At 39.4% G+C, this 14,244-nt stretch overlaps 1 protein-coding gene across 1 annotated transcript; it reads left to right on the top strand.

The window, feature by feature from the left end:
* The first annotated feature begins 1,723 nt into the window (after nt 1-1,723).
* LOC309710940 (electromotor neuron-associated protein 1-like) lies at nt 1,724-11,093 on the top strand. The gene is made up of 2 exons (XM_082540826.1): nt 1,724-2,079; nt 9,283-11,093. Exons 1-2 carry the CDS (start codon nt 1,815-1,817, stop codon nt 9,447-9,449), a joined length of 432 nt encoding a protein of 143 aa, XP_082396952.1. The 5' UTR covers nt 1,724-1,814; the 3' UTR covers nt 9,450-11,093.
* Nucleotides 11,094-14,244: the final 3,151 nt, after the last annotated feature.

Below are 14,244 nucleotides of genomic sequence, written 5' to 3'. Positions count from 1 at the left end.
CTTGATGCATAAAGATTAAAACTAATAACACAAGTTTTAAAAAGGGACTTTTCCATTTGATTACATTGTATGATGGTAGAATTGGGCTGAAAGATCTATCGCTTTATCACCTATTCAGGTTGTAAATAGTTTTTAAAAAGTAATTAAGTAATTACTTTTGAAAATAAGTAATCAGAGTAGCAGGATTACTTTTTGGGGGAAGTAATCAGTAATTAGTTACTGATTACTTTTTCAAGTAACTTGACCAACACTGCATGTAACTGAGTGAAAATATGACTTGGTGGTGAAATCCTTTTTGGCAAGCACAGCAGTGAGATGTTTGGTCCACCAGGTTTGCACACATCTCATGAGGGATTTTGGCTCACTCCTATTTTTAGACACTTTAAATCCTTTAAGTTTCTTGGTAACTCGAAGCTTTGGTCATACTAAGTGTTTTGGAGGAAGGTTCAGAGGAGGTTGGAGATTGTTACCATCAGGGGCTCATCCGGTCAGGATGAGAATGAACAGTCAGCAATCACTTGCAGGGTTTTCATTTTATTGAATAATGAGCAATGGAAAGACACACATGGAATGCTATCTCTGAAAGGAAATAGTGAGATTTTAAGTAACTCAAAATAATACAGAAACTCACCTCAGCTGCTGCCCCATGTGGGAGTGAAGAAAGCATGAGCTGTAGGTGAGTGCAGTCCTTATATAACGAGTGGCAGGTGAGCGCAATTAAGGGAAAGCACCACACCCAATCAAAGGTGAGGAAAAGAAACAAGGTGCATCCAGTGAAGTGAATGTGCTGAAAGGTGAACCTTTACAACACTAAGCATTTGTCTTCTCCAATCATTGCGGGTCTAGTTTATGCAAAATAACTCAATTTATACTTCTTCTCCCCCCACAGCACTTTCTCCCAAGCCTTCACTGAATCATTTAGCACTTACTGGTAGATTTAAGATGGACCTGTACTGCTGCTTGCTTGAACAGTGGGACCTTGCAGGTGCTTCAAGATTTTAAACCAATTTAGTGTAGTATATCTGTGATTAATTGATTGTAAACCGTATATCACATGGGCACACACCCAATCTGTGGGAGCCAGACTTCTGGTTGGATTGTAGGGGAAGGAATACTTATTTCACTCAGTGACACACAAATCAGTTAATACCTTATATTTAATGTGAATTTTTTGATTGATACTTTGTCTCCCTCTATTAAAATGAATCTAACATTGTAGACTGTTCCTTTCTTTGAGGGTGAGAAAATTCAGAATAATCATAATCATCATAATCATCAAATTATTATTTCCTTCACCGTAACTCTGTAGCAGAGAATCATCTGCTCTTTTTCATCTGCCGTTAGTTCAAGTTCATAGTTCAAGTTTGTGTATTATTGTAGGGTCTACCTTACAATACAAAGCGCCTTGAGGCGACTGTTGTTGTGATTTGGTGCTGTATAAATAAAATTAAATTGAGACTTGCAGAATTGATAAACATTACACTGACAGCAGCTCAGATTTGTTTTCTCCCCCCCCCCCCCACATATCGCACCTTGAATATATTTTTATATGATTTATAAGTAAAACATCACAAATGTAACAAAACTAAAATAACGGATTGGATCCGGCTTGCTAAATGTATAAAACAGCACTTTCACGAAAGCGCTCTTATTTTGAAAGTTTAGGCGGAAATTTCTTTTGGATTTCTGGCCCGTTTGCTATCACCTGTCTTCACCTCCCTCCCCTTCCTCACCTCTCAGCGTCCTCCATCCTCATCCTCCACTCCCGCCCCCACCCTACCAGGCTCTTCCCCTCGTTCACACCGGTAGTTGTCATGGCGATGGAGTCAGCCCCGGCGTCGGCTCCGGGGGTTGTTGCCATGGAGATCCCCGTGCGAGGTGCGCTCCCGGTGGTGGAGGAAGACGAGGACTTCAGCGCGCCGCTGCCGGGGTGCGAGGGGCGATTAGGGCACCGCAGAGGCGCGGGGAGACGCCGGCGAGGGGTGCCGTTCAACCGGGGCAGCTACTACATGCTGCTAGTGATTGGGGAGATCGGCACCGAGCACCAGCTGGACACCGCCAGAGCGCAGATAGAGCGGGGTGAGTGACGGACGTCCATCCGCTTTATTACCCGTGTGTCTTCCGTGATTCAGTGTGCAGCAAACATGGAACAGCAACAGGAGAGACGTGTTTTGACGCAATGATGGGATAGTATCCATAGGCAGAAGCCGTTACTGCAGCATTGCACCATGGGACACTACGCATTTTCCTTACCCACAGAGTGTTGCTGTAAAAACTGCAGACTCATAAGAGGCAGAATGGAATTTAATAGTGCAGCAGTTTGGCCAAAATCTCTCTTGGAGCTCCAAATACTGCACTAAACACCTACAAACACTCACCATTTACCAGATAAAGAGACATAAATCAGCATGTCAGCAGATCACAATCTGCACAGGAAGTCTTTAGTTAAAAAGAAAAGAAAATAGTTTGTGTTTTCAGGCATCCGAGTGTGTTTTTGTGCTTGGAGTGTCACTATAGTGTTTTTGTTTTTTTTGTTTTTTTCCTTCTTTGTTGCAGTGATGTCAAGTCAAATCAGTAAACACACAAACTTTGTAGGCTTTGCCCAGCAACAAGAACACAACTGTTTCCCAGACACAATGAGGGAAGAGTTTTCAGTTTCCTGCTGGACTGATTATTTTGCCATCATTACTCGGGTGAATATCTCAGCGCTACTCTGAGTTGAAACCCTCCTCCTCTTCCTTCTCCTGTGGAACTGCAGCAGCTTGCAGTCGTTCTTGTCACTGAGGGCTGTCTGAAGTTTAGAGAGTAAATGCTTTGTTGTGTGAAAGATGTTTCAGGAGCACGCTTGTCAGCTATTTTCTGCGCCACCGTTGCCAATCTAAGCTGTTCCCGTTGCAACGCCATATCAACCCCTGTGCGTCCCGTCTGACCTCCTCTTGTGATCACAAGCTCAGTGTCACACCCACTCATCTCATTACTGCATCGATTTTCCCAGGTCGGTGTTTTAAGCGTGACTCAAAGTAAAAGACCTGCTGTCGACTCACATTACACCTCAGCTGCAGGGTCCCCGTGTAGGCCTGCAACAAGTCACCCTTACTGCAGTGTTGTAATTTCATCAAAGCAAAAGGCCAGAATCTTCATTTTGCTAAAGCTGATGGTTCATTTCATTGCTGGTTAAATGGCCACATTTTGGTTAATCCTTTGGTTGACATGACGTGCCCCAAGTCTTTTGAAACAACAGGCTAATGCTTATACAAAAGGTCAGAATATAATGAGAAATTGGCATTGCAGTGCTGATCTTTATGAAGGCAGTTAACTTGAAAACCTCATCAGACAGGTTCTGATAATGAATTTGATGTGAAAACACTGAAAAATTAAAAATAATGACAGGTTCTTTTATATTCTTATTTTATTAGGTTAGTTTTGCAAGTGCATAGTACACTTGGCACCTTTCTAAAGAAAAATAAAAGTTAGGAACTGAAAAATGATTACATCCTTAACAGTTTTTTTTAAACTAACAATAACTAAAAAAGATCGAATGAAAATAATGAGATAAACAGATGATCATCTTAAAGGTACAGCCGGTTTATGTTTTTATGGTGATTTAATAGAAAAAGGACATACACTGACAAACATACATTGAGTAGTGTATGATTATGTCTTCCAACAAATTGATGTGTTTCAATGAACTTACATTGAACCCATTTAAAATACAGAGGAGTGGGTTTGCAGTTTGTAGAAATTCCCATGTGGAGGGAGAGTTCAATTCCTGTCTGCACCTTCAGAATTTAAGATATGAAGCATCATACCTGTTTTATCATCAAAGGAGTTCCCTTCATCAAAGAAGCAAAAATGCAAAGGGAGATAGATTTGCAGACAGGTGCCAAAACAAGAGCTGAGTAAACACCAACAACAGCAGGTTATAAACTAACAATATACCAACTAATGTTAGGTTTATTTGCCTCAAAAATCACATTTTCCCTCTGAGTTTGATTACATTCTCACAAACATATGAGTTACATTTTCTTCAAAGGTACTTTCACTTACACTGGCTAACAGCAGCTAACAGCAGCTAACAGCAGCTGCGCTTACTGACAGAAAAGTTCTCGATATCCTTAACAGCTCACCTCAGTATCGCTGTCATCAGTCAGAAGTGAGGTTCTTTGACTCCATACCTGGACTCTTTTCACAAAATTTTACAGCCTTTTCCAGAATGATGTGAACAGATGGGAATGCTTCTCATGCAGCATTGGCGGCTGAGGTAAACAGTCTTCCACCGATAGGGATCTCAGGGGATATGGATCTGGTCCAAACTATTGGAGAAAACACGCTGGCCAGCCATGATGGAAAAAAACTTGTTTTTATATATACAGTAACCACTGTAGTTAGGATTATTGGGAGGGGTAAGACAGCGAAATCAGTTGACTGAAATCTGAATGACTGAGATCTACATCTCCCTACTACTGACAAATGTCACATTTATGCCATTTTTTCCCCTGAGCACTTTGGTCATTTATGATTTATATTATCAGCAAACATGGTGCTCATGTAGCAAGTGACATTTGCGCTTTAAAACAAGGATGGGCAACATTTTTCCCGAGGATTATATTGATATAGATATAGATAAAGCATTTTTCTAAAACTCCATTAATGCAGCAGACACACTGGATTATTTTACTAATCAATTCAATTTTATTTATATAGCATCACATCAAAACAAGATCTTACAATAAAAAAGAGAAAACCCAGACAATCAGAAAACTACAAGAGTTGTCTGATTGTTGGGGTCACTTGGCAGGAGTGGCAAAGAAAAACTCCCTTTTAACAGGAAGAAACCTCCAACACAACCAGGCTCAGGGAGGGGCGGGGCCATCTGTCACCACCAGTTGGGGTTGAGGCTATTGACCAAATTCACCTTTTTACAGATTACAGGGTATCTGGCTCCTTCTGATGTTAAAAATGAAAAGATTGCTTAGATAAAACAATCCACTTAGTGTAAATGTCATATAAGCCTTTACAATCACCTAGATCTAACTCATTTCTTACGTGCACATTCTGTTATACATATAGACTAATGCATACACCTATATACTTAATCTACAGTTTGTTTCAGAGGGTCATGACAAGTGTAGTGCCTTTTTTTTTTTAATCAACACTAGTACAGACTCATTACTGCCATTTACTGCAAGATTTATTAATATAATGTTTAGCGGGGGTGTTTAGTTAGGTATGATTGTGATGGTTATTGGCCCCCAGTCTGCCCATGGGTGCTTTGAAAGTTAACACTGAGGCTGGCTTTTAAAAAAAATTATATATCCTGTGATATTGAAGTATTAAGGCTTTCAGTAGTTCATGAAACAACTTGTATTTATTATTGAACACAAGCTGACCACTCGCTCAGCTTAATGATTATTACATCAGAATCAGTGCCCAACTTTTCTGTTTAAATCCTTTCATTTCTATAATTTCTTCTTCAAATGTGCTGCGAGCTGGAAAAAAACTGCAAGTTCATATTTTGGATTTGATTCATTTAGACACTATTGAAAAACTTTGCTATAAAGCCTACCTGTAGGCAGTCTGCAGCATTAAGCAGTTATAATCCTTTCTCCGTATCTCAAAGTGGGGAAAGAGGAAATATTCTACACATAGTGTAGTAAATGACTCATTCAAAAACTATATGTTGTTTTTATGCTATTATTAGCCTTTAACAACCTTCCCATTCTCCTGTCCTGCTGCAGCTCCAAACACTGTATTATAGGGACATTCCCAGAGTACACAGGGTGGTTGTTGGCCAGCTTTACTGGCCGTGCTCTGCTTAAGGTCTTATTCAGATGAACATGAATTTTTCATAAACCCACTACTGACTCTGCACATTGACAAGACTAAACCAAATGACTTTATTTTATATTTCACATTTCCTGCGGTGTGCTGAACTGTTTAATTCATAATTTTAGCCTCATTAAGGATATTTTAATGCCACTCATTAAACATGGGAATGAAAACTATGCCTTACTTGGAGAGGTTTCACAAGAAGACCTTACATACAGTAAGATTAGGAACTACAGGTACGATTAACTTACAATCCATGTGATGAAGAGCATTGTTCGTTTTTAAAAATAAGTAATTTATTTGAAATTAACGTGGACTGTCTGAGAGACTCACTTTGAGCAGATGCCGACAACCAGAAGTCAGAGGTTTTCTTCTGCATGTATAAAGTCAGTCCAACCAGGCTTCTCATTAGTTTAGGTGACTTATTTGAACTTGTGAATGGATTCAGTTAACGAATTACTTTTTATAGATATGTAAATAAGTAAATATTTTTAAGGTTTTTAAATTAATGATTTATTTTATTGTTACAAAGATGTGGGGAAACCAAAACCCAAAAATATCAAATCTATTGTGATATACAAGCAGCAACTCTTCACACTGGAAGAGAGGGTGGAGTGCTGAGACGTTAGCTGGCAAACTGAGTGGTTTCGGTGCACAGATACACAAGTCAGTGCTAAGCAACAGATAATAATGTTGTAGAATTTCATTCTCCAGTGCTGAAGCACAAACTTCTCTTATTATTTTCAGTGTTATTATTGTTTGACAGATAATTCCATTAAAACAAACAAAATAGTAACACAAACGCGATCGAGACACCCACTTCAGTGACTTCAATCAGCAAGGTGAGGCCTAACAGGCAATTTTCAGCCCCAGCTGCTCAGATATTAAATATAGGCTATTAGAAAGCTAAATTGGTCAGTTTACAGCAGATGGTTCTGAGACTGCATTCCTGCAAAAGCGTTTTCCTCTTTTGTTCTCCACATTGACAGTTTTACCTGCATGCAACCAAAAACCTGTTCAAACGTGGCTGATCAGTAAAATACAAACTAAAAGTGAACTACAAACTGAAGCCAAACCCAGAAAGCTTCCAGTACCAGAGATCGTATTCCTTGCCTACGTATTTTGCAGCGTCATATCCAGACATCTGTTTTTTGCACAGACACAAAGGAGGTTTCTTTAGAAACGCCTAAAAATGTACTCGACTGGAACTCCTCACGCCAGCATATGCAGAAACTGGTGAATCCTTTCTTGCCTATAAACAGCCATTAATGTGTGAGACTAATTACAGTGTTTGAAATGTTGACTCTATTAACTTGCTGACAGATGTCATCCTCTATGATGGGTCGATCAAAAATAAGAAGGCCTTTGTTATTATCATAATTTGCCCTGTCCTTTAGTCTTCTCTCGATGCCAACAGTTATGTTGTCATGGGGATTGTGATGAAAATGTAATATTGTGCCTCTAGAAGGTTATCATTTTTATGCATCTGGTAGTGCAAAGAAAGACAGAACAGTAAGAGTGATACAGCATCTCTGTGCACAGACTGCAGTCTGTAGTCATGGAACATTTTCTACTCTGTTAAGGGCATTTAAGCAGAGGGGTATGGATTTGGAAAAAAATTTAAATCTAATTTCTTGCTGTGAGTAAAGGAATCCAGAAGTGGGTGAGATGAGAGAGGCGTGTGCATTGGTTTCCGTCCTGCTGGATGAGATCTGACATAAGTTCCCTCTGAAGTTTGACGATGAGAGAGCGAGAGAGAGAGGGAGAGAGAGGGAGAGAGAGAGCTGCCCCAATTATCTGATAATAATGCAGTACCTGCTCAGTACCTTCTTGATATCTATTGTCTGTTGAAGCGTGCCTTTTTTTGTTATAAGCCATCAACACTCCATTTACACATATTAACAAGCTAACACATGGTTAGTAGCCAGATGCACTGGAGCCTTGTAATTCAAAGGACTGAAGAGTCAATAAGATTCAGTCTTGAACTTAACTGGATCAATCTCAGCAGGTTTTCTTCAAGGACCTCTCTGCCCATATGGGAAAAAAATGGACAAGCAGTACATGTACATGTTCAGTATACTGTTTTGTTTTGTTTTTTCTCATGGAAGTGGCCCCTTTTGGATTTTTGTGCTCTTACAAAGAAAGACTTACACATGCATTGCTGGAGTAATGGGATTTTTTTCTCTCTCTTTCTTTCTAAATATAGATTTAGTTTAGATTAGCCTACCCCTGACATGTTGCTACTATCACAAGCTATACTGTAGGAATGGGATTAGCCAGGTAATGGTGAGTGTTTGTCAGACACATAGCTGACAAACACAAAACTGCCCGAACAGTTTATTTTTTGACCTGTAAGACCAGAGAATACAGGAACTCCTGCTTACTCTTAAATGTCATAACAAAAGTTAGAAAGGGTTACAGAAGAAGACCAATTATTTGTCTTGTTGTACTCTCAGAATCTTTTAAAGATAGTTTACCATATTTTAAGTAGGCAGTCATAGCTAGTCAGCTATGAAAGCCTAAATGAAAAGGTGTGATGAGATGCTCATTTCTCTGTTATGTTACCCCATCTTTTCAGAGGGCGTCTAAAGCTTGGCGATCGTGGGATTTTTCTTATTCTACTCAGTTTGGTCAGATATCCAACTCTAGGCAAAGTCCTGTGGCTTCCAATTACAATTAATAAGCCCACCGATGGTTTTACAAACACTCAGAGCTTTAAAGAAATCTAAGAACGGATTGGATTTCTGAATTATTTTCACCTTATGTGTAACTAATTTACAGTGTTCACCAGACAAATGAGGCAGATTAGCATACAACAGGGTGTAAACTGTTCAAAAGACCTTCATAAAATCACCAAAACCAAAATCAAGGCTAGACCCATCAATATTGAGCAGCTAGCTTCCACATCTACCTTTACCACACAGAACTGACCACTAGCCATGTGACATTAACTCGTCTGCCATTTTGGACATGTGACACAATGGCATTTTATTCACTTTTAGGGTAAAGTGAATAAGACCCTGTTCACACTCTCATAAAAATGTATTACATCCAATATAGTGGACAAGTTTCAAGCAATGTGTGCATGATGTCATGTCAGAAACCTTTAGCTGACTAAAAGTCATCACAGGCTGTAATACTGCTGTGGATATAATGTGCTTTCACTGGTTTTTAAGGTTAGTATTTCTGAAATGAGAAAAGCACGTGATGCTTTGAGTTTCTGGACATTTTGAACATATGAAGTGGTTTCAGGTCATTGACCTTCCCCAAAACCCAAACAGAATTCAGAAAGCGAGTTGAGGAAAGACAAGACACGACAGCAGCATCTGATAAAAGGTTACCTCAAGTACACAGATAAAAGAAAGGCTCAGAAAAGTTTGCTTAGTTTCACCAATGCCTGTGCTTCACTGCATCACGTTGTCCTTGAACAATCTTTGTCTTTCTTCCTGGCAGGAATTCGATCCTGGGACGTCGACCTCAAGTGCTGCGACCTTGATCAGCAGCTGCAGCTGTTTATAACTCGCCACTCTGCCCACTTCTCCTCCGAGGTCAGAGGTCAGTGTGATGTGGCTCTTTATGAGCCTGGAGATGACTTGACAGAAACCAGCAACGTATTCTGAATAACATTCTAAACAATGAAGCTTTTTTTATTATCTTGTATATTTTTGTATTATTGTGACGATGTAGCTCCAGTCTTTAAAGTCAACATTTAGCAAGAATTGAACTGAATGCAAGTAGATATAAAATACAGAATAAATCATTAGTGTTTTATCGACCTGTGTGATATTTTGTAGATGTGCTCAGTTTAATCAAGTGAAGATCTTTTTTGGTTTCTGTGTGTTTCTGGATGGATTTTAGGCTAGCAGTGACTGACAAAGTGGGACCTTCTTTGTTTATTTGTTCACCACTGAGCATTCTGTGTGTAGTAGAGCAGGGCGATAAGACCAAAAATATTTATCACGATATAGATTTGAAAATTTGCGATAACGATATAACTGACAATATAATTGACACTAGACAAAATACTTTACAACTCCACAACTTTATTAGTGCAAAAAACCCATCAATGCATTTTCACTTAAACAAGCAGCTGTTTTTTGCATTAAAGTTATATAAAAATGTAACAGTGCAAATGCAAATTCCTTGCTGACAGTTTAACCAAAAGGCATTTCCAGTGGAAATTTCCCGACATATCCTCAGCATAACCATGTATAATATCCACAAAACTTAAAAAGAGGTTATAAACACACAATACGGTAATATTATGTTGAAGCACCGTACGTATCACTCCGCGAGGCTCCTGCCTAATATAGCCATAATGCTCCGACAATCCATCAAGCGGTGCGGGTTTGTAGCTTAGCAAAGTCGTACTAAAACATTTGACGGATTTTCGAGCGCCGTGTACGACATAAAATCGTTTTGAGGTCAGTGAACACAACCAGAATTCATACATAAGGCACACAGGATTCTGTCGATTTTCAGAAAAATCAAAGGATTGATTTTAAGTGTGCCGTATTTTCCAAAAAACACGGTAATAACGACGGTCCACTAGCATGCTCTACCAAAAATTGTGCTTTGTTGTCTATCTGACGGACAAAACCAGTTCTACACCACTGAAGTTGCAGCATTTTTACAAACCAATTCTGGTTCATCCGTTTCATTCAACGACCCGCTTTCGCCCTTCGCCGCCGTGCCTTTTTCATGTGCGTATGTAAACAAAGGCACTGCGCATGCGCGTTTTACCCATATCCTATCGCGATATTTCATTTTCTTGCCGTTGCCCAACATTATACCGGTATTACCGTGAACGGTATGATATGGCCCAGCCCTAGTGTGTAGTTTTCAGTTTATGGATTTTTTTCTTTATCCGGTCAATAGATGCTATCATTCAAAGCTGCCAAACGCACCTAGATCATTAAAGGGGGTCTGTTATACTAACAACAACTCCATATTTTTATTCTTGGACTTTGCTAGAGTAACCTTGGACGATTCACATTTCAAAATAATGTTATTTATCTCACGCTGGGCCTGTCCGTCATCTTTGAAATTAGCTGTTTTAGCTCCATGCCCCCAGCAGACATGGAAAGCTTCATCCCAATCATCATAATCACAATGGGAAGACCTCATTATTTGTCAGTAAGTGGACAATAATTAAGTGTCCACTTACTGACAGTATACACTGAGAGTATACAGTGAGTGCAGTAAAAAAAAGTAATTGCTACCCCTTATTAAATCTTTTTTTTTTTAAATGCACTGAATTTCACACCCAGCGCTTATTATTGCCAGACCTGTTAAATCAAGAAATCACTTAAACAGAACCTGTGTGACAAAGTGAAGTAGGCTAAAAGATCTCAGAAAGCAACACATTGTGTCACGAACAGATGAGAAACAAGTCATTAGCATCTATCAGTCCTGAAAGGATTACAAGGCCATCTCTAAGGCTTTGGGACTCCTGTGAACCACAATGACAGCCATTATCCAAAGGCAACTTGGAACAGTGGTGAAACTTCCCAGGAGTGGGCTACGAAAACTATTTCAAGAGCGCACAGTCGGCTCATTAAGGAGCTCACTGGAATTGCTCAGGTGGTAGAGCAAGTCATCTACTAATCGGAAGGTTGGTGGTTTGATCTGACGAGACAAAAGTTGAACAGTTTGGATGGTTTGAGTCGCGTTATATCTGGTGTAAAACTAACACAGCATTTCATGAAAAGAGACCAACAGGTAGTGTGATGATGTGGGGCTGCTTTGCTGCTTCAGGACCTGGACCACTTGCCATAATTGATGGAAACATAAATTCTGCTCTTTACCAGAAAATCATGAAGTACAATCTACAACTCTCAGTTAATGCCCTGAAACTGAAGCACACTTGGGTTCTGCAGCAGGGCGATGATCTTAAACACACCAGCAAGTCTGCCTCCGAATCGCTAAAACCCCCCAAAAGGTTTTGGAGTTGCCTAGTTAAAGTCTGGACTTAAATCAGATTGAGATGGCATAGTTTTACCCTTAATGAATAAAGTCATCATTTCAAAATTGCATTTTATATTTTCTCAGGTTATCCTTGTCTAAAATTAAAAATAATGTGAAGCAATATAAGAATATGGTTCACAGCCCTCTGTGTAGCAAAAAAGGAAAAGAATAACAGGACCACTTTAATATTGCTTCAGATTTGTTGATAAAAAAATAAATTTAGGTTAAGGCTTATTTGAGGTTTAGTGACACTTACTTGAATTGGATGACTTTATTTGCCTGCCTAACCTATTTACTTAAGTATTTTTAATTACATTGATTATATTAATGCTGCTATCCCTGTATATATTGTACATACTATTGTTTGAGTACTTACGATTGTTTTTGGGTTTTTTTGTACTTTTTATATTTTACATTTATATTTATTATTGAAACTTGCACCAAGGGAGTGGCACTCCAATTTCGTTGTAGTCTGTACAATGACAATAAAGGCTATTCTATTCTAAAAAAATGATATGTTGAGATCTTTTGGTAAAAATTTACATCATTTCAGAGTTTTTACCTTACTGCTAACCATGATTAGTTCATTATTAGGATTTTAAATGATAACAAAGCACATCAAACTACTACTACTGTCACAGAAATCAATTTTTATTGTAATTATTTGAGCTATTGATCGTGTAGGCATTTAATTTATCTGCATTGCATCAAAGCTGTGCGGTGACTATAATCACCACAGCGACTCTGCAGAGAGCTGTGGACCTGTGGTGTTAGATGTATGTGTGCATGTGTTAGAGAGAGAGAGTGCTTGCTCACCCATCTATATAATGCAGCACTTTAGGCTCAGAGCCCAGGCTGAGCATGCAGTGGATGCTGAACTGGGAATTATTTCAATCATCTTCCAGGTAAGAGCCTGAAGGGATCAAACATATACAAATATGCAGAAGAAAGACCAGCAAAACTGCACAGGTGGCAAATGCTAAGCAGGAGCTGCAGTCAGCAGAAAGTGACACAGCGTTTTTCAAGACAACTGCTAAACAAAGAGAACACATTCAAAGGAAACACTGGAATTCCTGTGAAACAGTAAACATTACTGTCTTTCATACCATCTGTTATGCAGTCTGTCTTAAAGGGTTACTCTTCTAAGGAACGACTCCTCCACTCATTTGAATCGGTGTGATTCACCTTATTTTTGTGCTTAAAGCTGCTGTCAAAGGAGCTTGCAAAGAAAAGCGTCTGGACTTCTTTAAGTTACTTGAAGACGTTTCACCTCTCATCCGAGAAGCTTCTTCAGTTCTAAGGTCAAATGGTGGAGAGTCCCAGATATAAACCTAGTGGGAGAAACCCCCCACAGAGGGACAAAAGGACTCTCCACCATTTGACCTTAGAACTGAAGAAGCTTCTCGGATGAGAGGTGAAACGTCTTCAAGTAACTTAAGTCCAGACGCTTTTCTTTGCAAGCTCCTTTGACTACGATGACCTGGATGACTGAGAACCTTCACAGACTTAAAGCTGCTGTTTGTTAATACCACTGCTGCACGTGTAACAGTGTTTCAGCTTTGAACGCTGGATGACAAGTACATATGAAGCTTAAGTTCCTGTTTCTTTTGGATATATATATATATATTTTTTTTTTTCTTTTTTTGTGTCCCGTTTGGATCTTTAGCCATCAGAATTGTTGTCTTAAGGCCAAGAAAGATGCCAAGCGGATTTATTTTACCAAGTGGATCATCATGGCCTTGCCATATTGGTCCATTTGATTGACTTTTATTATAATTATGAATTTATTTTATTTTCAGTTGCTACAAGCGGGACAGACATGACTGGGGGATAGGACAGGGAGAAAGAATGAAAGAAAGAGAGGGAGAGAAAGAAAACCAAAGGGGAGAAGAGACGGTGAGAAGGGGGGGGAAGAAAGAAAAAAAACAAACAAACAAAAAAAAACAAAACACCTGGGTCACCTGTATGGAGAAAAAAAACAGAAGAGAAAGCAAACAACAAAGAGCAACATAATAAAAAAAACGGCACCATCACAATAAACTAGCTAGCAGTAGATATCAGTAGATACTAAATAATAAATGATATTGTGCAGCACGCAAGATAGACAGCGCACAATGTGCTTTGAGGCAGCAGCCAAGAAAGCTGTAGTCCGCGTCTGTGAATACCCATGTGTGCATACCTGTGTGGATCAGCATGCTTGCATTCCAAAGGTTTCTCCATGTAACGATCTGCTAGGGAGTGTGGGGAGCCACAGCCCTGTCCTCCAGGGCATGAAGCAGGTATGGAGGAGTGTTACGTTCCCCTGAGGCAGGGAGGGGGAAGTAACAAAAGTGACCGGGTCAGAAAAAGGAGTCAGGGAGGCAAAACAATTAAATAAAACAGTTTTATTGAAGTAATTCAACTAAAAGAGACGGACAAGCCGTTATCACCATAAAAGAAACAAACAAA

Source organism: Aulonocara stuartgranti (genome assembly GCF_965226115.1).
Source record: "Aulonocara stuartgranti genome assembly, chromosome: 7".
Lineage (NCBI taxonomy): Eukaryota > Metazoa > Chordata > Actinopteri > Cichliformes > Cichlidae > Aulonocara > Aulonocara stuartgranti.
The sequence above is the reverse complement of the archived record's forward strand: the minus strand, read 5'-3'. Positions and strand labels throughout refer to the sequence as shown.

Bases quoted from the DNA above. Each gene is read 5' to 3' on its own strand.
- LOC309710940 (XM_082540826.1), top strand. From the start codon at position 1,815: ATGGCGATGGAGTCAGCCCCGGCGTCGGCTCCGGGGGTTGTTGCCATG. The intron at 2,080-9,282 runs GTGAGTGACGGA...TCTTCCTGGCAG, and splicing joins CAGAGCGCAGATAGAGCGGG to GAATTCGATCCTGGGACGTC.